Raw genomic sequence first — 27,632 nt, forward strand, 5'->3', positions numbered from 1 at the left:
CACAGAGGGTTATTATATTATAATACCACACAACCTGTCAACCACACAGAGGGTTATTATGTTATAATACCACACAACCTGTCAACCACACAGAGGGTTATTATATTATAATACCACACAACCTGTCAACCACACAGAGGGTTATTATATTATAATACCACACAACCTGTCAACCACACAGAGGGTTATTATATTATAATACCACACAACCTGTCAACCACACAGAGGGTTATTATATTATAATACCACACAACCTGTCAACCACACAGAGGGTTATTATATTATAATACCACACAACCTGCCAACCACACAGAGGGTTATTATATTATAATAGCACACAACCTGTCAACCACACAGAGGGATATTATAATACCACACAATCTGTCAACCACACAGAGGGTTATTATATTATAATACCACACAACCTGTCAACCACACAGAGGGTTATTATATTATAATACCACACAACCTGTCAACCACACAGAGGGTTATTATATTATAATACCACACAACCTGTCAACCACACAGAGGGTTATTATATTATAATACCACACAACCTGTCAACCACACAGAGGGTTATTATATTATAATACCACACAACCTGTCAACCACACAGAGGGTTATCATATTATAATACCACACAACCTGTCAACCACACAGAAGGATATTATAATACCACACAATCTGTCAACCACACAGAGGGTTATTATATTATAATACCACACTACCTGTCAACCACACAGAGGGATATTATAATACCACACAATCTGTCAACCACACAGAGGGTTATTATATTATAATACCACACAACCTGTCAACCACACAGAGGGTTATTATATTATAATACCACACAACCTGTCAACCACACAGAGGGTTATTATATTATAATACCACACAACCTGTCAACCACACAGAGGGTTATTATATTATAATACCACACAACCTGCCAACCACACAGAGGGTTATTATATTATAATACCACACAACCTGTCAACCACACAGAGGGTTATTATATTATAATACCACACAACCTGTCAACCACACAGAGGGTTATTATATTATAATACCACACAACCTGTCAACCACACAGAGGGTTATTATATTATAATACCACACAACGTGGCCAACCACACAGAGGGTTATTATATTATAATACCACACAACCTGCCAACCACACAGAGGGTTATTATATTATAATACCACACAACCTGCCAACCACACAGAGGGTTATTATATTATAATACCACACAACCTGTCAACCACACAGAGGGTTATTATATTATAATACCACACAACCTGTCAACCACACAGAGGGATATTATAATACCACACAACCTGTCAACCACACAGAGGGATATTATAATACCACACAACCTGTCAACCACACAGAGGGTTAACAAACACTATGTGCTATATTAACTTCCTCCCAACATAACCCCACAGAGGGTTATCATATTACTATGTACTATATATATTATATATATATTAACTTCCTCCCAACATAACCCCACAGAGGGTTATTATATTACTATGTACTATATATATTATATATATATTAACTTCCTCCCAACATAACCCCACAGAGGGTTATCATATTACTATGTACTATATATATTATATATATTATATATATTAACTTCCTCCCAACATAACCCCACAGAGGGTTATCATATTACTATGTACTATATATATTATATATATATTAACTTCCTCCCAACATAACCCCACAGAGGGTTATCATATTACTATGTACTATATATATTATATATATTATATATATTAACTTCCTCCCAACATAACCCCACAGAGGGTTATCATATTACTATGTACTATATATATTATATATATATTAACTTCCTCCCAACATAACCCCACAGAGGGTTATCATATTACTATGTACTATATATATTATATATATATATATATATATTAACTTCCTCCCAACATAACCCCACAGAGGGTTATCATATTACTATGTACTATATATATTATATATATATTAACTTCCTCCCAACATAACCCCACAGAGGGTTATCATATTACTATGTACTATATATATTATATATATATTAACTTCCTCCCAACATAACCCCACAGAGGGTTATTATAATACTATGTACTATATATATTATATATATTAACTTCCTCCCAACATAACCCCACAGAGGGTTATCATATTACTATGTACTATATATATTATATATATATATATATATATTAACTTCCTCCCAACATAACCCCACAGAGGGTTATCATATTACTATATACTATATATATTATATATATATTAACTTCCTCCCAACATAACCCCACAGAGGGTTATCATATTACTATGTACTATATATATTATATATATATTAACTTCCTCCCAACATAACCCCACAGAGGGTTATCATATTACTATGTACTATATATATTATATATATATATATATATATTCACTTCCTCCCAACATAACCCCACAGAGGGTTATCATATTACTATGTACTATATATATTATATATATTATATATATATTAACTTCCTCCCAACATAACCCCACAGAGGGTTATCATATTACTATGTACTATATATATTATATATATTATATATATATTAACTTCCTCCCAACATAACCCCACAGAGGGTTATCATATTACTATGTACTATATATATTATATATATATTAACTTCCTCCCAACATACCCCCACAGAGGGTTATCATATTACTATGTACTATATATATTATATATATATTAACTTCCTCCCAACATAACCCCACAGAGGGTTATCATATTACTATGTACTATATATTATATATATATTAACTTCCTCCCAACATAACCCCACAGAGGGTTATCATATTACTATGTACTATATATATTATATATATATTAACTTCCTCCCAACATAACCCCACAGAGGGTTATTATAATACTATGTACTATATATATTATATATATTAACTTCCTCCCAACATAACCCCACAGAGGGTTATCATATTACTATGTACTATATATATTATATATATATATATATATATTAACTTCCTCCCAACATAACCCCACAGAGGGTTATCATATTACTATGTACTATATATATTATATATATATTAACTTCCTCCCAACATAACCCCACAGAGGGTTATCATATTACTATGTACTATATATATTATATATATATATATATTCACTTCCTCCCAACATAACCCCACAGAGGGTTATCATATTACTATGTACTATATATATTATATATATTATATATATATTAACTTCCTCCCAACATAACCCCACAGAGGGTTATCATATTACTATGTACTATATATATTATATATATTATATATATATTAACTTCCTCCCAACATAACCCCACAGAGGGTTATCATATTACTATGTACTATATATATTATATATATATTAACTTCCTCCCAACATAACCCCACAGAGGGTTATCATATTACTATGTACTATATATATTATATATATATTAACTTCCTCCCGACATAACCCCACAGAGGGTTATCATATTACTATGTACTATATATTATATATATATTAACTTCCTCCCAACATAACCCCACAGAGGGTTATCATATTACTATGTACTATATATATTATATATATATTAACTTCCTCCCAACATAACCCCACAGAGGGTTATCATATTACTATGTACTATATATATTATATATATATTAACTTCCTCCCAACATAACCCCACAGAGGGTTATCATATTACTATGTACTATATATATTATATATATTATATATATATTAACTTCCTCCCAACATAACCCCACAGAGGGTTATCATATTACTATGTACTATATATATTATATATATTATATATATATATTAACCTTCTTCCCAACATAACCCCACAGAGGGTTATCATGTTACTATGTACTATATATATTGTATATATATATATTAACTTCCTCCCAACATAACCCCACAGAGGGTTATCATATTACTATGTACTATATATATATATATTATATATATATTAACTTCCTCCCAACATAACCCCACAGAGGGTTATCATATTACTATGTACTATATATATTATATATATATTAACTTCCTCCCAACATAACCCCACAGAGGGTTATCATATTACTATGTACTATATATATTATATATATATTAACTTCCTCCCAACATAACCCCACAGAGGGTTATCATATTACTATGTACTATATATATTATATATATATTAACTTCCTCCCAACATAACCCCACAGAGGGTTATCATATTACTATGTACTATATATATTATATATATATTAACTTCCTACCAACATAACCCCACAGAGGGTTATCATATTACTATGTACTATATATATTATATATATTATATATATTAACTTCCTCCCAACATAACCCCACAGAGGGTTATCATATTACTATGTACTATATATATTATATATATATATTAACTTCCTCCCAACATAACCCCACAGAGGGTTATCATATTACTATGTACTATATATATTATATATATATTAACTTCCTCCCAACATAACCCCACAGAGGGTTATCATATTACTATGTACTATATATATTATATATATATTAACTTCCTCCCAACATAACCCCACAGAGGGTTATCATATTACTATGTACTATATATATTATATATATTATATATATATTAACTTCCTCCCAACATAACCCCACAGAGGGTTATCATATTACTATGTACTATATATATTATATATATTATATATATATTAACTTCCTATCAACATAACCCCACAGAGGGTTATTATATTACTATGTACTATATATATTATATATATATTAACTTCCTCCCAACATAACCCCACAGAGGGTTATCATATTACTATGTACTATATATATTATATATATTATATATATATTAACTTCCTCCCAACATAACCCCACAGAGGGTTATCATATTACTATGTACTATATATATTATATATATTATATATATATTAACTTCCTCCCAACATAACCCCACAGAGGGTTATCATATTACTATGTACTATATATATTATATATATATTAACTTCCTCCCAACATAACCCCACAGAGGGTTATCAGATTACTATGTACTATATATATATTATATATATTAACTTCCTCCCAACATAACCCCACAGAGGGTTATTATATTACTATGTACTATATATATTATATATATATTAACTTCCTCCCAACATAACCCCACAGAGGGTTATCATATTACTATGTACTATATATATTATATATATATTAACTTCCTCCCAACATAACCCCACAGAGGGTTATCATATTACTATGTACTATATATTATATATATATTAACTTCCTCCCAACATAACCCCACAGAGGGTTATCATATTACTATGTACTATATATATTATATATATTATATATATATTAACTTCCTCCCAACATAACCCCACAGAGGGTTATCATATTACTATGTACTATATATATTATATATATATTAACTTCCTCCCAACATAACCCCACAGAGGGTTATCATATTACTATGTACTATATATATTATATATATATTAACTTCCTCCCAACATAACCCCACAGAGGGTTATCATATTACTATGTACTATATATATTATATATATATTAACTTCCTCCCAACATAACCCCACAGAGGGTTATCATATTACTATGTACTATATATATTATATATATTAACTTCCTCCCAACATAACCCCACAGAGGGTTATCATATTACTATGTACTATATATATTATATATATTATATATATATTAACTTCCTCCCAACATAACCCCACAGAGGGTTATCATATTACTATGTACTATATATATTATATATATATTAACTTCCTCCCAACATAACCCCACAGAGGGTTATCATATTACTATGTACTATATATATTATATATATTATATATATATTAACTTCCTCCCAACATAACCCCACAGAGGGTTATCATATTACTATGTACTATATATATTATATATATTATATATATATTAACTTCCTCCCAACATAACCCCACAGAGGGTTATCATATTACTATGTACTATATATATTATATATATTATATATATATTAACTTCCTCCCAACATAACCCCACAGAGGGTTATCATATTACTATGTACTATATATATTATATATATATTAACTTCCTCCCAACATAACCCCACAGAGGGTTATCATATTACTATGTACTATATATATTATATATATATTAACTTCCTCCCAACATAACCCCACAGAGGGTTATCATATTACTATGTACTATATATATTATATATATATTAACTTCCTCCCAACATAACCCCACAGAGGGTTATTATATTACTATGTACTATATATATTATATATATATTAACTTCCTCCCAACATAACCCCACAGAGGGTTATCATATTACTATGTACTATATATATTATATATATATTAACTTCCTCCCAACATAACCCCACAGAGGGTTATCATATTACTATGTACTATATATATTATATATATATTAACTTCCTCCCAACATAACCCCACAGAGGGTTATCATATTACTATGTACTATATATATTATATATATTAACTTCCTCCCAACATAACCCCACAGAGGGTTATCATATTACTATGTACTATATATATTATATATATTATATATATATTAACTTCCTCCCAACATAACCCCACAGAGGGTTATCATATTACTATGTACTATATATATTATATATATATTAACTTCCTCCCAACATAACCCCACAGAGGGTTATCATATTACTATGTACTATATATATTATATATATTATATATATATTAACTTCCTCCCAACATAACCCCACAGAGGGTTATCATATTACTATGTACTATATATATTATATATATTATATATATATTAACTTCCTCCCAACATAACCCCACAGAGGGTTATCATATTACTATGTACTATATATATTATATATATTATATATATATTAACTTCCTCCCAACATAACCCCACAGAGGGTTATCATATTACTATGTACTATATATATTATATATATATTAACTTCCTCCCAACATAACCCCACAGAGGGTTATCATATTACTATGTACTATATATATTATATATATATTAACTTCCTCCCAACATAACCCCACAGAGGGTTATCATATTACTATGTACTATATATATTATATATATATTAACTTCCTCCCAACATAACCCCACAGAGGGTTATTATATTACTATGTACTATATATATTATATATATATTAACTTCCTCCCAACATAACCCCACAGAGGGTTATCATATTACTATGTACTATATATATTATATATATATTCACTTCCTCCCAACATAACCCCACAGAGGGTTATTATATTACTATGTACTATATATATTATATATATATTAACTTCCTCCCAACATAACCCCACAGAGGGTTATCATATTACTATGTACTATATATATTATATATATATTAACTTCCTCCCAACATAACCCCACAGAGGGTTATCATATTACTATGTACTATATATATTATATATATATTAACTTCCTCCCAACATAACCCCACAGAGGGTTATTATATTACTATGTACTATATATATTATATATATATTAACTTCCTCCCAACATAACCCCACAGAGGGTTATTATATTACTATGTACTATATATATTATATATATATTATATATATATATATTAACTTCCCCCCAACATAACCCCACAGAGGGTTATCATATTACTATGTACTATATATATTATATATATATTCACTTCCTCCCAACATAACCCCACAGAGGGTTATCATATTACTATGTACTATATATATTATATATATATATATATTAACTTCCTCCCAACATAACCCCACAGAGGGTTATCATATTACTATGTACTATATATATTATATATATATTAACTTCCCCCCAACATAACCCCACAGAGGGTTATCATATTACTATGTACTATATATATTATATATATATTAACTTCCTCCCAACATAACCCCACAGAGGGTTATCATATTACTATGTACTATATATATTATATATATATTAACTTCCTCCCAACATAACCCCACAGAGGGTTATCATATTACTATGTACTATATATATTATATATATTATATATATATTAACTTCCTCCCAACATAACCCCACAGAGGGTTATCATATTACTATGTACTATATATATTATATATATATTAACTTCCTCCCAACATAACCCCACAGAGGGTTATCATATTACTATGTACTATATATATTATATATATATTAACTTCCTCCCAACATAACCCCACAGAGGGTTATCATATTACTATGTACTATATATATTATATATATATTAACTTCCTCCCAACATAACCCCACAGAGGGTTATTATATTACTATGTACTATATATATTATATATATATTAACTTCCTCCCAACATAACCCCACAGAGGGTTATCATATTACTATGTACTATATATATTATATATATATTAACTTCCTCCCAACATAACCCCACAGAGGGTTATCATATTACTATGTACTATATATATTATATATATATTAACTTCCTCCCAACATAACCCCACAGAGGGTTATCATATTACTATGTACTATATATATTATATATATATTAACTTCCTCCCAACATAACCCCACAGAGGGTTATCATATTACTATGTACTATATATATTATATATATATTAACTTCCTCCCAACATAACCCCACAGAGGGTTATCATATTACTATGTACTATATATATTATATATATATTAACTTCCTCCCAACATAACCCCACAGAGGGTTATTATATTACTATGTACTATATATATTATATATATATTCACTTCCTCCCAACATAACCCCACAGAGCATAAAGTGTTCAGACCCCTTGACTTTTTCCACATTTTGCTACGTTACAGCCGTATACTAAAACATGATGAAATCATTTATTTTTCCTCATCAATCTACACACAATACCCCATAATGACAAAGTGAAAACAGGTTTCTTGAAGTTTTTGCAAATTTTAATGAAAAACAAAAACAGAAAAATAACATTTATATAACTATTCAGACCCTTTACTCAGTACTTTTTTGAAACACATTTGGCAGCGATTACAGCCTCAATTCTTCTTGGATATGACGCTACAAGCTTGGCACACCTGTATTTGGGGAGATTTTCCCATTCTTCTCTGCAGATCCTCTCAAGCTCTGTCAGGTTGGATGGGGAGCGTCGCTGCACAGCTATTTTCAGGCCTCTCCAGAGAGGTTAGATCGGGTTCAAGTCTGGTCTCTGACATTCAGAGACTTTTTCCGAAGCCACTTCTGTGTGATCCTGGCTGTGTGCTTAGGGTCGTTGTCCTGATGGAAGGTGAACCTTCACCCAGTCTGAGGTCCTGAGCGTTCTGGAACATGTTTTCATCAAGTATCTCTGTACTTTGCTCCGTTCATCTTTCCCTTGATCCTGAATAGTCTCCCAGTCCCTGCTGCTGAAAAACATCCTCACAGCATGATGCTGCCACCACCATGCTTCACCGTAGGGATGGTGCCACCTCCATGCTTCACCTTAGGGCTGGTATTGGCCAGGTGATGTGCGGAGCCTGGTTTCCTCCAGACGTGACGCTTGGAATTCAGGCCAAAGAGTTTAATCTTGATTTCATCAGACCAGAGAATCTTGTTTCTCATGGTCTGAGAGTCTTAAGGTGCTTTTTGGAAAACTCCAAGTGGGCTGTCTTGTGCCTTTTACTGAGGAGTGTCTTCCGTCTGCCACTAACATAAAGGCCTGATTGGTGTAGTGCTTTGACCTCATGGCTTGGTTTTTGCTCTGACATGCACTGTCAACTGTGGAACCTTATATAGACAGGTGTGTGCCTTTCCAAATCATGTCCAATCAATTAAATTTACCACAGGTGGACTCCAGTCAAGTTGTAGAAACATCTCAAGGATGATCAATGGAAACAGGATGCACTTGAGCTCAATTTCAAGTCTCATAGCAAAGGGTCTGAAAACTTATGTAAAAAGGTATTTCTGTTTTTTAATACATTTGCAAACATTTCTAAAAAACTATTTTTCACTTTAAGATTATGGGGTAGTGTGTGTAGATTGATGAGAATGTTTATTTTAAAATCCATTTGAGATTAAGGCTGTAACGGATTTTACATATCGTTCATGAGTTGGCTCCACATATTTATGAACGGCTGTGCCTGATGTCCTTTGTGGCTATCTCATGAATTGATGTATTTAGGTGAGTGGACACCTGGGGTGATTGATTTATGAGTTGCCCTTCGTGTTCGCTCCTATAACCTATAATTCTGTATCTCTTTGTGACTAATTGGTATACAGGTAGACCAGAGGGGCCCTGATTGGCTGATGAGTGGCAACACTGATTAGAAGCACCTGCTGCTCATCAGTTGTTCTTTAACAAATGCTGTTTTGAATTAAAGAAAATTGTACCTTCACACTGAAGAAGGCTGTAAAGCCGAAACTTCTGGGTATGCTATCCCTGATGCAGTAAAACAATTAAAAACATTGAATAATGAAGTAAGATTTATGCAACATTTAAGAGTGAGAACCTATAACACCTCTTTGTGAATTTGACAGGGGCTTTACGCCCCCACCAGGCTTCACGGTTCTCTTTACGCCCCCACCAGGCTTCTGGGAGTGCGCCACGGTTCTCTTTTGATTACTTATTGTTGTACTCACCAGATGTCTACTTTCTCAGACACCGGTTCGTTCCTGATGACCTCTGGGGCCATCCAGGCCACCGTACCAGCGAACGACATCTGAGTACTCTTATCACTGAGCTCCTTGGACGTCCCGAAGTCACTGATCTTCACGGTGTCTTGTTGGGTCACCAGCACACTGAGGTAGAAGAGGAGAATCATGACATCATACACAGTAGGACCTCAGTGGAGGAAAGATGTGGGCAATAACTTATAACCTCAACACACAACCTGAATTGGTCAACAACATTGGTCCATAATATAAAACCTGAGCACAAACTCGAACAGAAATACAGTGGTGAAAGGACTCAGCTGTCCAAAACATGAGACAGACAGACAGACAGACAGACAGACAGACACATGGAGACAGCTCGTCTTACTGGGGTCTGATACCATGGAGACAGCTAGTCTAACTGGGTTATGATACCATGGAGACAGCTAGTCTAACCGGGGTCTGATACCATGGAGACAGCTAGTCTAACTGGGGTCTGATACCATGGAGACAGCTAGTCTAACTGGGGTCTGATACCATGGAGACAGCTAGTCTAACTGGAGTCTGATACCATGGAGACAGCTAGTCTAACTGGGGTCTAATACCATGGAGACAGCTAGTCTAACTGGGGTCTGATACCATGGAGACAGCTAGTCTAACTGGGGTCTGATACCATGGAGACAGCTAGTCTTACTGGGGTCTGATACTATAGAGACAGCTAGTCTAACTGGGGTCTGATACCATGGAGACAGCTAGTCTTACTGGGGTATGATACCATGGAGACAGCTAGTCTAACTGGGGTCTGATACCATGGAGACAGCTAGTCTAACTGGGGTCTAATACCATGGAGACAGCTAGTCTAACTGGGGTCTGATACCATGGAGACAGCTAGTCTAACTGGAGTCTGATACCATGGAGACAGCTAGTCTAACTGGGGTCTAATACCATGGAGACAGCTAGTCTAACTGGGGTCTGATACCATGGAGACAGCTAGTCTAACTGGGGTCTGATACCATGGAGACAGCTAGTCTTACTGGGGTCTGATACTATAGAGACAGCTAGTCTAACTGGGGTCTGATACCATGGAGACAGCTAGTCTTACTGGGGTATGATACCATGGAGACAGCTAGTCTAACTGGGGTCTGATACCATGGAGACAGCTAGTCTAACTGGAGTCTGATACCATGGAGACAGCTAGTCTAACTGGGGTCTGATACCATGGAGACAGCTAGTCTAACTGGTGTCTGATGCAAATGGAGACAGCTAGTCTAACTGGAGTCTGATACCATGGGAACAGCTAGTCTAACTGGGTTATGATACCATGGAGACAGCTAGTCTAACTGGGGTCTGATACCATGGAGACAGCTAGTCTAACTGGGGTCTGATACCATGGAGACAGCTAGTCTAACTGGGGTCTGGTACCATGGAGACAGCTAGTCTAACTGGGGTCTGATACCATGGAGACAGCTAGTCTAACTGGGGTCTGATACCATGTAGACAGCTAGTCTAACTGGGTTATGATACCATGGAGACAGCTAGTCTAACCGGGGTCTGATACCATGGAGACAGCTAGTCTAACTGGAGTCTGATACCATGGAGACAGCTAGTCTAACCGGGGTCTGATACCATGGAGACAGCTAGTCTAACTGTAGTCTGATACCATGGAGACAGCTAGTGTAACTGGGGTCTAATACCATGGAGACAGCTAGTCTAACTGGGGTCTGATACCATGGAGACAGCTAGTCTAACTGGGGTCTGATACCATGGAGACAGCTAGTCTTACTGGGGTCTTATACCATGGAGACAGCTAGTCTAACTGGGGTCTGATACCATGGAGACAGCTAGTCTAACTGGGGTCTGATACCATGGAGACAGCTAGTCTAACTGGAGTCTGATACCATGGAGACAGCTAGTCTAACTGGGGTCTGATACCATGGAGACAGCTAGTCTAACTGGGGTCTGATACCATGGAGACAGCTAGTCTAACTGGGGTCTGATACCATGGAGACAGCTAGTCTAACTGGGGTCTGATACCATGGAGACAGCTAGTCTAACTGGGGTCTGATACCATGGAGACAGCTAGTCTAACTGGGGTCTGATACCATGGAGACAGCTAGTCTAACTGGGGTCTGATACCATGGAGACAGCTAGTCTAACTGGGGTCTGATACCATGGAGACAGCTAGTCTAACGGGTCTGATACCATGGAGACAGCTAGTCTAACTGGGGTCTGATACCATGGAGACAGCTAGTCTAACTGGGGTCTGATACCATGGAGACAGCTAGTCTAACTGGGGTCTGATACCATGGAGACAGCTAGTCTAACTGGGGTCTGATACCATGGAGACAGCTAGTCTAACTGGGGTCTGATACCATGGAGACAGCTAGTCTAACTGGGGTCTGATACCATGGAGACAGCTAGTCTAACTGGAGTCTGATACCATGGAGACAGCTAGTCTAACTGGGGTCTGATACCATGGAGACAGCTAGTCTTACTGGGGTCTGATACCATGGAGACAGCTAGTCTAACTGGGGTCTGGTACCATGGAGACAGCTAGTCTAACTGGGGTCTGATACCATGGAGACAGCTAGTCTAACTGGGGTCTGATGCCATGGAGACAGCTAGTCTAACTGGGGTCTGCTACCATGGAGACAGCTAGTCTAACTGGGGTCTGATACCATGGAGACAGCTAGTCTTACTGGGGTCTGATACCATGGAGACAGCTAGTCTAACTGGGGTCTGATACCATGGAGACAGCTAGTCTAACTGGGGTCTGATATCATGGAGACAGCTAGTCTAACTGGGGTCTGATACCATGGAGACAGCTAGTCTAACTGGGGTCTGATACCATGGAGACAGCTAGTCTAACTGGGGTCTGATACCATGGAGACAGCTAGTCTAACGCCATGGAGACAGTTAGTCTAACTGGGGTCTGATACCATGGAGACAGCTAGTCTTACTGGGGTCTGATACCATGGAGACAGCTAGTCTAACTGGGGTCTGAGACCATGGAGACAGCTAGTCTAACTGGGGTCTGATACCATGGAGACAGCTAGTCTAACTGGGGTCTGATACCATGGAGACAGCTAGTCTAACTGGGGTCTGATACCATGGAGACAGCTAGTCTTACTGGGGTCTGATACCATGGAGACAGCTAGTCTAACTGGGGTCTGAGACCATGGAGACAGCTAGTCTTACTGGGGTCTGATACCATGGAGACAGCTAGTCTAACTGGGGTCTGAGACATAACAAAAAAGACATTACAGACAAAATACTTTAGAATTGACATCCATTTAAAAAATGAACTTGTAGTGTGCATCTATCAGATACACAAGTGGGTCACATGAGGGAGAAGCGTTGTGTTGTGAGGTGTTGCTCTATCTGTTTTCTGAAACCAGGTTTGCTGTTTATTTGAGTAATATGAGATGAGAGTTCCATGCAATAAGGGCTCTGTATAATACTGTCCGTTTCCTTGAATTTGTTCTGGATTTGGGGACTGTGAAAAGACCCCTGGTGGCATGTCTGGGGGGATAAGTGTGTGTAAATTAAATTATTGCATCTGAGCTCCTAGAGTGTGCGGCTCTCTTTTATTTTCAAGGGGTAAGTGTGTGTGTCAGAGCTGTGTGTAAGTTGACTATGCAAACAATTTGGGATTTTCAACACATGATTGTTTCTTATAAAAAGAAGAAGTGACGCAGTCAGTCTCTCCTCAACTCTTAGCCAAGAGAGACTGGCAGCATAGTGTTAATATCAGCCCTCTGATTACAATGAAGAGCAAGACGTTCTGTTCTGGGCAATCTGCAGTTTCACTAGGTCTTTCCTTCAGAACTGGACCACATGACTGGACAATAATCAAGATAAAACTAGAGCCTAAAGAACTTGCTTTGTGAAGTGTGGTGTCAAAAAAGCAGAGCATCTGTTTATTACGGCCAGACCTCTCCCCATCTCTTTATTACGGCCAGACCTCTCCCCATCTCTTTATTACGGCCAGACCTCTCCCCATCTCTTTATTACGGCCAGACCTCTCCCCATCTCTTTATTACGGCCAGACCTCTCCCCATCTCTTTATTACAAACAGACCTCTACCCATCTCTTTATTACAGACAGACCTCTCCCCATCTCTTTATTACAGCCAGACCTCTACCCATCTCTTTATTACAGACAGACCTCTCCCCATCTCTTTATTACAGACAGACCTCTCCCCATCTCTTTATTACAGCCAGACCTCTACCCATCTCTTTATTACAGACAGACCTCTCCCCATCTCTTCATTACGGCTAGACCTCTCCCCATCTCTTCATTACGGCTAGACCTCTCCCCATCTCTTTATTACAGACAGACCTCTACCCATCTCTTTATTACAGACAGACCTCTCCCCATCTCTTCATTACGGCTAGACCTCTCCCCATCTCTTTATTACAGACAGACCTCTCCCCATCTCTTTATTACAGCCAGACCTCTACCCATCTCTTTATTACAGACAGACCTCTCCCCATCTCTTTATTACAGACAGACCTCTACCCATCTCTTTATTACAGACAGACCTCTCCCCATCTCTTCATTACGGCTAGACCTCTCCCCATCTCTTTATTACGGCTAGACCTCTCCCCATCTCTTTATTACAGACAGACCTCTACCCATCTCTATATTACAGACAGACCTCTCCCCATCTCTTCATTACGGCCAGACCTCTCCCCATCTCTTTATTACAGACAGACCTCTACCCATCTCTTTATTACAGACAGACCTCTACCCATCTCTTTATTACAGACAGACCTCTCCCCATCTCTTTATTACAGACAGACCTCTACCCATCTCTTTATTACAGACAGACCTCTCCCCATCTCTTTATTACAGACAGACCTCTCCCCATCTCTTTATTACAGACAGACCTCTACCCATCTCTTTATTACAGACAGACCTCTCCCCATCTCTTCATTACGGCTAGACCTCTCCCCATCTCTTTATTACGGCTAGACCTCTCCCCATCTCTTTATTACAGACAGACCTCTACCCATCTCTTTATTACAGACAGACCTCTCCCCATCTCTTCATTACGGCTAGACCTCTCCCCATCTCTTTATTACGGCTAGACCTCTCCCCATCTCTTTATTACAGACAGACCTCTACCCATCTCTTTATTACAGACAGACCTCTCCCCATCTCTTCATTACGGCTAGACCTCTCCCCATCTCTTTATTACAGACAGACCTCTACCCATCTCTTTATTACAGCCAGACCTCTACCCATCTTTACAACCACTGCATCTATATGTTTTGACCTTGACAGTTTACAATCTAAGGTAACGCCAAGTAATTTAGTCTCCTCAACTTGTTCAACAGCCACACCATTCATTACCAGATTCAGTTGAGGTCTAGAACTTGGGGAATGATTTGTACCAAATACAAATGCTCTTAGTTTTAGAGATGTTCAGTGTTAGAGATGTCCACCCATTCAAAAACAGATTGCAACTCTTTGTTAAGGGTTTCAGTGACTTCATTAGCTGTGGTTGCTGATGGGTATGTGGTTGAATCATCAGCATACATGGACACACATGCTTTGTTTAATGCCAGGTTTGACATTATTGATCGATAACAATCATTTGTCCACCTCTCTCACACCAACTTTACAAAATTTAAACTTGCAATGCTTTTATTTCATTATATGTTATTTTATGCATGAATACGATGGCTCACTGTTCGTTGTTGGCATTTGCTATCTAAGTTGGCCCACTTTGCCAATGAAGTAACCATTAAACTAATTAGCAAAGTCAAATGGTTTTGTGATGAATAAGCTATCTGACTCGATGAAAGGTGGAGTTGAATGTCTTGCAATCTACCATTCAGCACTACGTTTTATCACAGGGGAACATTTTAGGACACATCATTGTAGTCTGTATAAAATGTGGGATGAACCTCTCTGTCTGTAAGAAGATCTGCTTTCTCTTTTATTCATTTACAATCTGATCAATCTGATCAATTTACAATCTGACAGAAACTCCCTCTATATGTAACATCATTAATTAAGATAAGAACATTAAGTTACCAAACCTGTTCATAGGAATGGATAACACTAATGAGTCGGACAGGGAGGATATACTCCAAACACCCGAACAGGCCCTAAACCCAATCATTCGCTGGAGAAAGAAACAGAGATTTTGCCGAAAAAGATCGGGGTGCCTTGTGAGGATCAGGCGACGAGAGGCTAATCTGCTTTTGCCATTTATGTAAACAACAGCTGGTGCACAATATCTAAGGAAGTCTCTAGGTTTTGCTCACCTGAGGTAGAGTACCTCATGATAAGCTGTTGACCACACTATCTACCTAGTGAGTTTTCATCTGGAATTTTTTATAGCTTTCACCACAAACGATGCTGGCACTAAAACCGCACTCAATGAGCTGCATACCGCCATAAGCAAACAGGAAAATGCTCATCCAGAGGCAGCGCTCCTAGTGGCCGGGGACTTTAATGCAGGCAAGGGGAAGGTTGGGGTTAGGGTTAGGGGAGGGTTGGGGTTAGGGGAGGGTAGGGTTAGGGGAGGGTAGGGTAGGGTTAGGGTTAGGGGATGGTTAGGGGAGGGTTAGGGTTAGGTTTGGGGTTGGGGGAGGGTAGGGTTAGGGTTAGGGATGGGGGAGGGTTGGGGGAGGGTTAGGGTTAGGGTTAGGGGAGGGTTGGGGGAGGGTTAGGGGAGGTTTGGGGTTAGGGGAGGGTTAGGGGAGGTTTGGGGTTAGGGGAGGGTTGGGGTTAGGGGAGGGTTGGGGGAGGGTAGGGGAGGGTTGGGTTGGGGATATGGGAGGGTTAAGGGAGGTTTGGGGTTAGGGGAGGGTTGGGGGAGGGTTAGGGGAGGTTTGGGGTAAGAGGAGGGTTGGGGGAGGGTTAGGGGAGGGTTGGGAAAGGGTTGTGGGAGGGTTGGGGTAGAGACACTCACTTGGGTGACTTGAGGTCTCTGTGTATGATCTTGTGGAGGTGCAGGTAGTTCATCCCAGAGGCGATCCCTGAGGCCCAGTCCACCAGCAGTCTGGGGGTCACCTTCCGTCCGGCCCTCAGAACCTCATAGAGTTGGCCCTGGGAACAATACTCCATTAAGATACAGTAGCACGGAGCCTGGGTGCACACACCCCTGGAGAGGAGAGAGACAAGAGAGGGAGGAGAGGGAGGAGAGGGAGGAGAAGAGGAGAGGGAGGATAGGGAGGAGAAGAGGAGAGGGAGGATAGGGAGGAGAAGAGGAGAGGGAGGAGAAGAGGAGAGAGGATGAGTTACAAAGTCAAAAAGATGTGACACAGTACACCGTAACGGTACTTTAGCACGGAGTTGGGGTGCACTACAGAAGGACGACACTGAGAGAGAGACATTCAGGGCGGATTTACTAGACACAGATTAAGCCTAGTACTAGACTGTACTAGACTGTACTAGACTGAAAAGCATGTTTAAATGATATTATCCATGGTTATAGGGTACAACTTGAAATCAGACAACAGCAAAAACTCCTGTAGCAACTCCTCAAACAATAGTTCTGCCTGATGTGCTCAGGGGTTTTTCACATATAGTCCTCTTTTTAAAATAACTGATCTCAGTCCTTTTTAAAGTGAACTCTGGGTTAAAAAAAGCCAAAGAACTCAGTTCTCTTTGTATTCACATTGCTCTGTTTAGAAAGGAACCAATATCTTTTCCCAACATTTTTACAAAGTGTAGGACAAGCCATTCAATCATAATGCATTATCGGACAGCTAGATATACCTAATTACATTTTGGAAACTAATATATTGGATTTAGTTAAAATATGAGACATAATAATTGTAATCAGAAGATACTATTATTAACATGTACATTTGATTGGTAACATAATAAATAACAATAAAATAACTGCAGAATAATTTTGTAATTGAACTTGAAATGTACACCCAAGGTAGGCTCCTGCCCCTTTAAGAGCTAGAATAGGCTACTGGCCCTTTAAGAGCTAGAATAGGCTACTGCCCCTTTAAGAGCTAGAATAGGCTCTTGCCCCTTTAAGAGCTAGAATAGGCTACTGGCCCTTTAAGAGCTAGAATAGGCTACTGCCCCTTTAAGAGCTAGACTTGGCTACTGCCCCTTTAAGAGCTAGAATAGGCTACTGGCCCTTTAAGAGCTAGAATAGGCTACTGCCCCTTTAAGAGCTAGAATAGGCTACTGCCCCTTTAAGAGCTAGAATTGGCTACTGCCCCTTTAAGAGCTAGAATAGGCTACTGCCCCTTTAAGAGCTAGAATAAGCTACTGCCCATTTAAGAGCTAGAATAGGCTACTGCCCCTTTAAGAGCTAGAATAGGCTACTGCCCCTTTAAGAGCTAGAATAGGCTACTGCCCCTTTAAGAGCTAGAATAGGCTACTGCCCCTTTAAGGGCTACAATAGGCTACTGCCCCTTTAAGAGTCTAGTGTGAGGGGTTATGTCAGTAGTCTAGTGTGGGGGGTTATGCCAGTAGTCTAGTGTGAGGGGTTATAACAGTAGTCTAGTGTGAGGGGTTATGTCAGTAGTCTAGTGTGAGGGGTTATGCCAGTAGTCTAGTGTGAGGGGTTATAACAGTAGTCTAGTGTGAGGGGTTATAACAGTAGTCTAGTGTGAGGGGTTATGCCAGTAGTCTAGTGTGAGGGGTTATGTCAGGAGTCTAGTGTGAGGGGTTATAACAGTAGTCTAGTGTGAGGGGTTATGTCAGTAGTCTAGTGTGAGGGGTTATGTCAGTAGTCTAGTGTGAGGGGTTATGTCAGGAGTCTAGTGTGAGGGGTTATAACAGTAATCTAGTGTGAGGGGTTATAACAGTAGTCTAGTGTGAGGGGTTATGTCAGTAGTCTAGTGTGAGGGGTTATAACAGTAGTCTAATGTGAGGGTTTATGTCAGTAGTCTAGTGTGAGGGCTTATAACAGTAGTCTAATGTGAGGGTTTATGTCAGTAGTCTAGTGTGAGGGGTTATAACAGTAATCTAGTGTGAGGGGTTATAACAGTAGTCTAATGTGAGGGTTTATGTCAGTAGTCTAGTGTGAGGGGTTATAACAGTAATCTAGTGCGAGGGGTTATAACAGTAATCTAGTGCGAGGGGTTATGTCAGGAGTCTAGTGTGAGGGTGTCACGCCCTGACCTGAGTATTCTTTGTTTTTTTTATATATTTTGGTTAGGTCAGAGTGTGACGAGGGTGGTATGTGTGTTTTTGTCTCATCTAGGGTGTTTTTACTGTCTATGGGTTTTGTAGATTTATGGGGATGTTTCCATCTAGGTGTTTATGTAGGTCTATGGTTGCCTAGATTGGTTCTCAATTAGAGGCAGGTGTTTATCGTTGTCTCTGATTGGGAACCATATTTAGGCAGCCATCTTATTTGGGTATTTCGTAGGTTATTGTCTATGTCTAGTTGCCTGTGTTTGCACGTTTGTATCATAGCGTCACGTTCGTTTTGTGATTTTGTATAGTTCGTTTAGTGTCTATCTTTATTAAAAGTATTATGTATTCTAACCACGCTGCGCTTTGGTCTACTCCATACGACAATCGTGACAGCCGATGATGTTGGGTCAGTGTCAGTGTTAGGGGGAGTGATGTTTGGTCAGTTATAGGGGTAGTGAACCTACTTGAAGCTGATGATGTTGGGTCAATGTCACTGGTAGGGGTAGTGGACCTACTTGAAGTTGATGATGTTGGGTCAGTGTCAGTGGTAGGGGTAGTGAACCTACTTGAAGCTGATGATGATGGGTCAGGGTTAGGGGTAGTGAACCTACTTGAAGCTGATGATGATGGGTCAGTGTCAGTGGTAGGGGTAGTGAACCTACTTGAAGCTGATGATGATGGGTCAGTGTCAGTGGTAGGGGTAGTGAACCTACTTGAAGCTGATGATGTTGGGTCAGTGGTAGGGGTAGTTAACCTACTTGAAGCCGATGATGATGGGTCAGGGTTAGGGGTAGTGAACCTACTTGAAGCTGATGATGTTGGGTCAGTGGTAGGGGTAGTGAACCTACTTGAAGCTGATGATGTTGGGAATCAACCTACCTGAAGCCCATGATGTATGGTCAGTGTTAGGGAACCTACTTGAAGCCCATGATGTTGGGTCAGGGTCAGTGGTAGGGTATCGTGAACATACGTGAAGCCGATGATGTTGGGTCAGTGGTAGGGGTAGTGAAACTACTTGAAGCCCATGATGTTGGGTAAGTGTCAGTGTTAGGGGGAGTGAACCTACTTGAAGCTGATGATGTTGGGGCAGTGGCAAGGGTAGTGGAGCTACTTGAAGCCGATGATGTTGGGTCAGTGGTAGGGGTAGTGAACCTACTTGAAGCCGATGATTTTGGGTCAGTGTCAGTGTTAGGGGGAGTGAACCTACTTGAAGCTGATGATGTTGTGGCAAGGGTAGTGGAGCTACTTGAAGCCGATGATGTTGGGTCAGTGGTAGGGGTAGTGAACCTACTTGAAGCCCATGATTTTGGGTCAGTGGTAAGGGTAGTGAACCTACTTGAAGCTGATTATGTTGGGTCAGTGGTAGGGGTAGTGAACCTACTTGAAGCCGATGATTTTGGGTCAGTGGTAGAGGTAGTGAACCTACTTGAAGCTGATGATGTTGGGGCAATGGTAGAGGTAGTGAACCTACTTGAAGCCCATGATGTTGGGTCAGTGGTAGAGGTAGTGAACCTACTTGAAGCCCATGATGTATGGTCAGTGTTAGGGGTAGTGAACCTACTTGAAGTTGATGATGTTGGGTCAGTGGTAGGGGTAGTGGACCTACTTGAAGTTGATGATGTTGGGGCAGTGGTAGGGGTAGTTAACCTACTTGAAGCTGATGATGTTGGGTCAATGTTAGGGGTAGTGAACCTACTTGAAGCTGAGGATGTTGGTTCAGTGTTAGGGGTAGTGAAACTACTTGAAGCCGATGATGTTCGGTCAGTGTCAGTGTTAGGGGTAGTGTACCTACTTGAAGCTGATGATGTTGGGGCAGTGGCAAGGGTAGTGGAGCTACTTGAAGCCGATGATGTTGGGTCAGTGGTAGGGGTAGTGAACCTACTTGAAGCCAATGATTTTGGGTCAGTGGTAAGGGTAGTGAACCTACTTGAAGCCAATGATGTTGGGTCAGTGTCAGTGTTAGGGGGAGTGAACCTACTTGAAGCCGATGATGTTGGGTCAGTGGTAGGATAGTGAATCTACTTGTAGCCCATGATGTGGGGTCAGTGGTAGGATAGTGAACCTACTTGAAGCCGATGATTTTGGGTCAGTGGTAAGGGTAGTGAACCTACTTGAAGCCAATGATGTTGGGTCAGTGTCAGTGTTAGGGGGAGTGAACCTACTTGAAGCCGATGATGTTGGGTCAGTGGTAGGATAGTGAATCTACTTGTAGCCCATGATGTGGGGTCAGTGGTAGGGGTAGTGAACCTACTTGAAGCCGATGATGTTGGGACAGGGACAGTGGTAGGAGTAGTGAACCTACTTGAAGCCAAAGATGTTGTGTCAGTGTTAGGGGTAGTGAACCTACTTGAAGCAGATGAAGTTGGGTCAGTGGTAGGGGTAGTGAACCTACTTGAAGCCGATGATGTTGGGTCAGGGACAGTGGTAGGGGTAGTGAACCTACTTGAAGCCAAAGATGTTGGGTCAGTGTCAGTGTTAGGGGTGGTGGACTTACTTGAAGCCGATGTAGGGTCAGTGTCAGTGTTAGGGGTAGTGAATCTACTTGAAGCAGACGATGTTGGGTCAGTGGTAGGAGTAGTGGACCTACTTGAAGCCGATGATGATGGGTCACTGTCAGTGGAAGGGGTAGTGAACCTACTTGAAGCCGATGATGTTGGGTCAGTGTTAGGGGGAGTGAACCTACTTGAAGCCGATATTGTTCGGTCAATGGTAGGGGTAGTGAACCTACTTGAAGCTGATGATGTTGGGTCAGGGACAGTGGTAGGAGTAGTGAACCTACTTGAAGCCAAAGATGTTGTGTCAGTGTTAGGTGTAGTGAACCTACTTGAAGCAGATGATGTTGGGTCAGTGTCAGTGTTAGTGAACCTACTTGAAGCCGATGATGTTCGGTCAGTGTCAGTGTTAGGGGTAGTGAACCTACTTGAAGCTGATGATGTTGGGGCAGTGGCAAGGGTAGTGGAGCTACTTGAAGCCGATGATGTTGGGTCAGTGTCAGTGTTAGGGGGAGTGAACCTACTTGAAGCCGATGATGTTCGGTCAATGGTAGGGGTGGTGAACCTACTTGAAGCCGATGATGTTCGGTCAGTGTCAGTGTTAGGGGTAGTGTATCTACTTGAAGCTGATGATGTTGGGGCAGTGGCAAGGGTAGTGGAGCTACTTGAAGCCGATGATGTTGGGTCAGTGGTAGGGGTAGTGAACCTACTTGAAGCCGATGATTTTGGGTCAGTGGTAAGGGTAGTGAACCTACTTGAAGCCAATGATGTTGGGTCAGTGTCAGTGTTAGGGGGAGTGAACCTACTTGAAGCCGATGATGTTGGGTCAGTGGTAGGATAGTGAATCTACTTGTAGCCCATGATGTGGGGTCAGTGGTAGGATAGTGAACCTACTTGAAGCCGATGATTTTGGGTCAGTGGTAAGGGTAGTGAACCTACTTGAAGCCAATGATGTTGGGTCAGTGTCAGTGTTAGGGGGAGTGAACCTACTTGAAGCCGATGATGTTGGGTCAGTGGTAGGATAGTGAATCTACTTGTAGCCCATGATGTGGGGTCAGTGGTAGGGGTAGTGAACCTACTTGAAGCCGATGATGTTGGGACAGGGACAGTGGTAGGAGTAGTGAACCTACTTGAAGCCAAAGATGTTGTGTCAGTGTTAGGGGTAGTGAACCTACTTGAAGCAGATGAAGTTGGGTCAGTGGTAGGGGTAGTGAACCTACTTGAAGCCAATGATGTTGGGTCAGGGACAGTGGTAGGGGTAGTGAACCTACTTGAAGCCAAAGATGTTGGGTCAGTGTCAGTGTTAGGGGTGGTGGACTTACTTGAAGCCGATGTAGGGTCAGTGTCAGTGTTAGGGGTAGTGAATCTACTTGAAGCAGACGATGTTGGGTCAGTGGTAGGGTAGTGAACCTACTTGAAGACGATGATGTTGGGTTGGTGTCAGTGATAGTGAACCTACTTGAAGCCGATGTAGGGTCAGTGTCAGTGTTAGGGGTAGTGAATCTACTTGAAGCAGACGATGTTGGGTCAGTGGTAGGGTAGTGAACCTACTTGAAGCTGATGATGTTGGTTCAGTGGTAGGAGTAGTGGACCTACTTGAAGCCGATGATGATGGGTCACTGTCAGTGGTAGGGGGAGTGAACCTACTTGAAGCCGATGATGTTGGGTCAGTGTCAGTGGTAGGGGGAGTGAACCTACTTGAAGCCGATGATGTTGGGTCAGTGTCAGTGGTAGGGGTAGTGAACCTACTTGAAGCCGATGATGTTGGGTCAGTGTTAGGGGTAGTGAACCTACTTGAAGCCGATATTGTTCGGTCAATGGTAGGGGTAGTGAACCTACTTGAAGCTGATGATGTTGGGTCAGGGACAGTGGTAGGAGTAGTGAACCTACTTGAAGCCAAAGATGTTGTGTCAGTGTTAGGTGTAGTGAACCTACTTGAAGCAGATGATGTTGGGTCAGTGTCAGTGTTAGTGAACCTACTTGAAGCCGATGATGTTCGGTCAGTGTCAGTGTTAGGGGTAGTGAACCTACTTGAAGCTGATGATGTTGGGGCAGTGGCAAGGGTAGTGGAGCTACTTGAAGCCGATGATGTTGGGTCAGTGTCAGTGTTAGGGGGAGTGAACCTACTTGAAGCCGATGATGTTGGGTCAGTGGTAGGAGTAGTGGACCTACTTGAAGCCGATGATGATGGGTCAGTGTCAGTGGTAAGGGTAGTGAACCTACTTGAAGCTGATGATGTTGGGTCAGTTACAGGGGTAGTGAACCTACTTGAAGCCGATGATGTTGGGTCAGTGGTAGGGGTAGTGAATCTACTTCAAGCCGATGATGATGGGTCAGGGTTAGGGGTAGTGAACCTACTTGAAGCTGATGATGTTGGGTAAGTGGTAGGGGTAGTTAACCTACTTGAAGCCGATGATGTTGGGGCAGTGGTAGGGGTAGTTAACCTACTTGAAGCCGATGATGATGGGTCAGTTATAGGGGTAGTGAACCTACTTGAAGCTGATGATGTTGGGGCAGTGGTAGGGGTAGTTAACCTACTTGAAGCCGATGATGATGGGTCAGGGTTAGGGGTAGTGAACCTACTTGAAGCTGATGATGTTGGGGCAGTGGTAGGGGTAGTTAACCTACTTAAAGCCGATGATGATGGGTCAGGGTTAGGGGTAGTGAACCTACTTGAAGCCAATGATGTTGGGTCAGTGGAAGGGGTAGTGAACCTACTTGAAGCTGATGATGTTGGGTCAGTGGTAGGGGACATACTTGAAGCCAATGATGTTGGGTCAGTGTCAGTGTTAGGGGTAGTGAACCTACTTGAAGCTGATGATGTTGGGGCAGTGGTAGGGGTAGTTAACCTACTTGAAGCCGATGATGATGGGTTAGTGGTAGGGGTAGTGAACCTACTTGAAGCCAATGATGTTGGGTTAGTGTCAGTGGTAGGGGTAGTGAATCTACTTGAAGCTGATGATGTTGGGTCAGTGGTAGGGGACATACTTGAAGCCAATGATGTTGGGTCAGTGTCAGTGGTAGGGGTAGTGAACCTACTTGAAGCCGATGATGTATGGTCAGTGTTAGGGGGAGTGAACCTACTTTAAGCCCAAGATGTTGGGTGAGTGTTAGGGATAGTGAACCTACTTAAAGACAATGATGTTGGGTCAGTGGTAGGAGTAGTGAACCTACTTGAAGCCGATGATGTTGGGTCAGTGGAAGGGGTAGTGGACCTACTTGAAGCCGATGATGTTGGGGTGTTTGAGCTTCCTCAGGTGTTTGATGTCTGTCTCTTTCTGCTCACGGACCTTCTTGATGGCCACCTCATTGCCATGGAGCTTCCCCAGAAAGACAGCCCCCTGCGCCCCACTGCCAAGCCACTGCAGCTCCGAGATCTCCTCAAACGGGACCTCCCACATGTCTAGAGAGGACAGACACACAGACATGTTACTAATGGGACCTACCACATGTCTAGAGGACAGACAGACAGACAGACAGACAGACATGTTACTAACTAACGGGACCTCCCACATGTCTAGGGAGGACAGTTACTGGCCCAACGCACTACCCGCTAGACTACCTTCTGCCAAGTTGTGGTTTAGTGGAAACCGGATGGCCAGCTGACCAACCACAAGGCTAAACCCATGTCTGTCAGGCCTAAAACCATACCTTTATGACTAGGCGTGTGCCCAGCTGGTGCAACCAACCCTGGGGAATCAGATTTCACCTCTACCCCCAGTTCACCCTGAGGGACAGGATTTCACCTCTACCCCCTGTTCACCCTGAGGGATAGGATTTAACCCCTACCCCCTGTTCACCCTGAGGGATAGGATTTCACTCCAACCCCTGTTCACCCTGAGGGACAGATTTGACTCCTACTCCTGTTCCCCCTGAGGGACAGGATTTGACCCATACCCCTGTTCACCCTGAGGGACAGGATTTGACCCCTACCCCTGTTCACCCTGAGGGACAGATTTGACTCCAACCCCTGTTCCCCCTGAGGGACAGGATTTGACCCATACCCCTGTTCACCCTGAGGGACAGGATTTGACCCCTACCCCTGTTCACCCTGAGGGACAGGATTTGACCCCTACCCCTGTTCACCCTGAGGGACAGGATTTGACTCCTACCCCTGTTCCCCCTGAGGGACAGGATTTGACCCATACCCCTGTTCACCCTGAGGGACAGGATTTGACCCCTACCCCTGTTCACTCGGACATAGTAGCAGGCAGTGTGTACCTTGTTGCTGCAGCTTGTATTCAGTGCTGTAGGTCTTCCCTATGATGTTCCAGACGGGTCTGAGACAGCCGAACAGGCCCTCCAGGAACCCCCCTCCTCCCGGTGCTCTGTGGAAGTGCAGTTTGATGTCATCATGGGGGTGAGGGTGGTTGTGGGTTCCAGACCCAGGGTGGTGTTGGTGTATGGGACACAACCCCTCCCTTGTCCCCTCCCCCTCGCCCCCGCTGCCACACCCCTCCTGGCCACATGACGCCGGTGACTCCGCCTCCTCGTGCTCCTGAAATTGGAGCACGCTGTTGTCAAACTGTCTCTGCTCCCGCCCAGAGTCCTCACTGAGCGCTGTGATTGGTGGGCTGGTGCCCAGCATAGCCTCCTCATCCTGGCATGGGGGTGGGGCGAGCGTCATCAGGGGAACCAGGAGGTGTGTGGGAGGCGCTAGATCTGTGATGATCTGGGGGGGTAGAGGAAGGGGAGGGGCTGGGGTGTTGGGAGAGGAAGTTTTCTTAACGCTGTCCCCCACCACAGTGTTCTTTAGCTCCTCCTTCAGCTTGCCAACAAGCAGGCTGGGGCACGACGCCCATGACAGCACCTCTGGAGAGCTACCCATGGTGCACTGCGGGAGCATGGGCCGTCCAGCGTCGCGGACAGAGAGAGGCCGTTCCTGACAGGAGCGGTTCTCTGAAGTCAGGGAGTCACCTGCAGAGAGAGAGAGGGAGTGAGAGAGGGAGCGAGAGAGGGAGAAAGAGAGAGGGAGCGAGAGAGGGAGAAAGAGAGAGAGAGAAGGGGAGGTTGGGAGAGAGAGAGACAGAGAGGCAGACAGAGTTTACATACACCTTAGCTAAATACAGTGCCTTGCGAAAGTATTCGGCCCCCTTGAACTTTGCGACCTTTTGCCACATTTCAGGCTTCAAACATAAAGATATAAAACTGTATTTTTTTGTGAAGAATCAACAACAAGTGGGACACAATCATGAAGTGGAATGACATTTATTGGATATTTCAAACTTTTTTAACAAATCAAAAACTGAAAAATTGGGCGTGCAAAATTATTCAGCCCCTTTACTTTAAGTGCAGCAAACTCTCTCCAGAAGTTCAGTGAGGATCTCTGAATGATCCAATGTTGACCTAAATGACTAATGAGGATAAATACAATCCACCTGTGTGTAA

At 41.4% G+C, this 27,632-nt stretch overlaps 1 protein-coding gene across 1 annotated transcript in view; it reads right to left on the reverse strand.

The window, feature by feature from the left end:
* si:ch211-45c16.2 (mitogen-activated protein kinase kinase kinase 13) overlaps nucleotides 1-27,632 on the reverse strand; it is a 124,733-nt gene that overhangs the window by 23,593 nt on the left and 73,508 nt on the right. Inside the window, exons 2-5 of the mRNA XM_036959538.1 lie at nucleotides 26,466-27,161; nucleotides 25,464-25,647; nucleotides 17,555-17,746; nucleotides 10,615-10,773 (exon numbers count right to left, since the gene is read on the reverse strand). Of these exons, the coding sequence (XP_036815433.1) occupies nucleotides 10,615-10,773; nucleotides 17,555-17,746; nucleotides 25,464-25,647; nucleotides 26,466-27,090 (1,160 nt within the window). The 5' untranslated portion in view covers nucleotides 27,091-27,161. The remainder of the gene's footprint in view (nucleotides 1-10,614; nucleotides 10,774-17,554; nucleotides 17,747-25,463; nucleotides 25,648-26,465; nucleotides 27,162-27,632) is intronic.

The sequence above is a fragment of the Oncorhynchus mykiss genome, chromosome 22, assembly GCF_013265735.2.
Source record: "Oncorhynchus mykiss isolate Arlee chromosome 22, USDA_OmykA_1.1, whole genome shotgun sequence".
Lineage (NCBI taxonomy): Eukaryota > Metazoa > Chordata > Actinopteri > Salmoniformes > Salmonidae > Oncorhynchus > Oncorhynchus mykiss.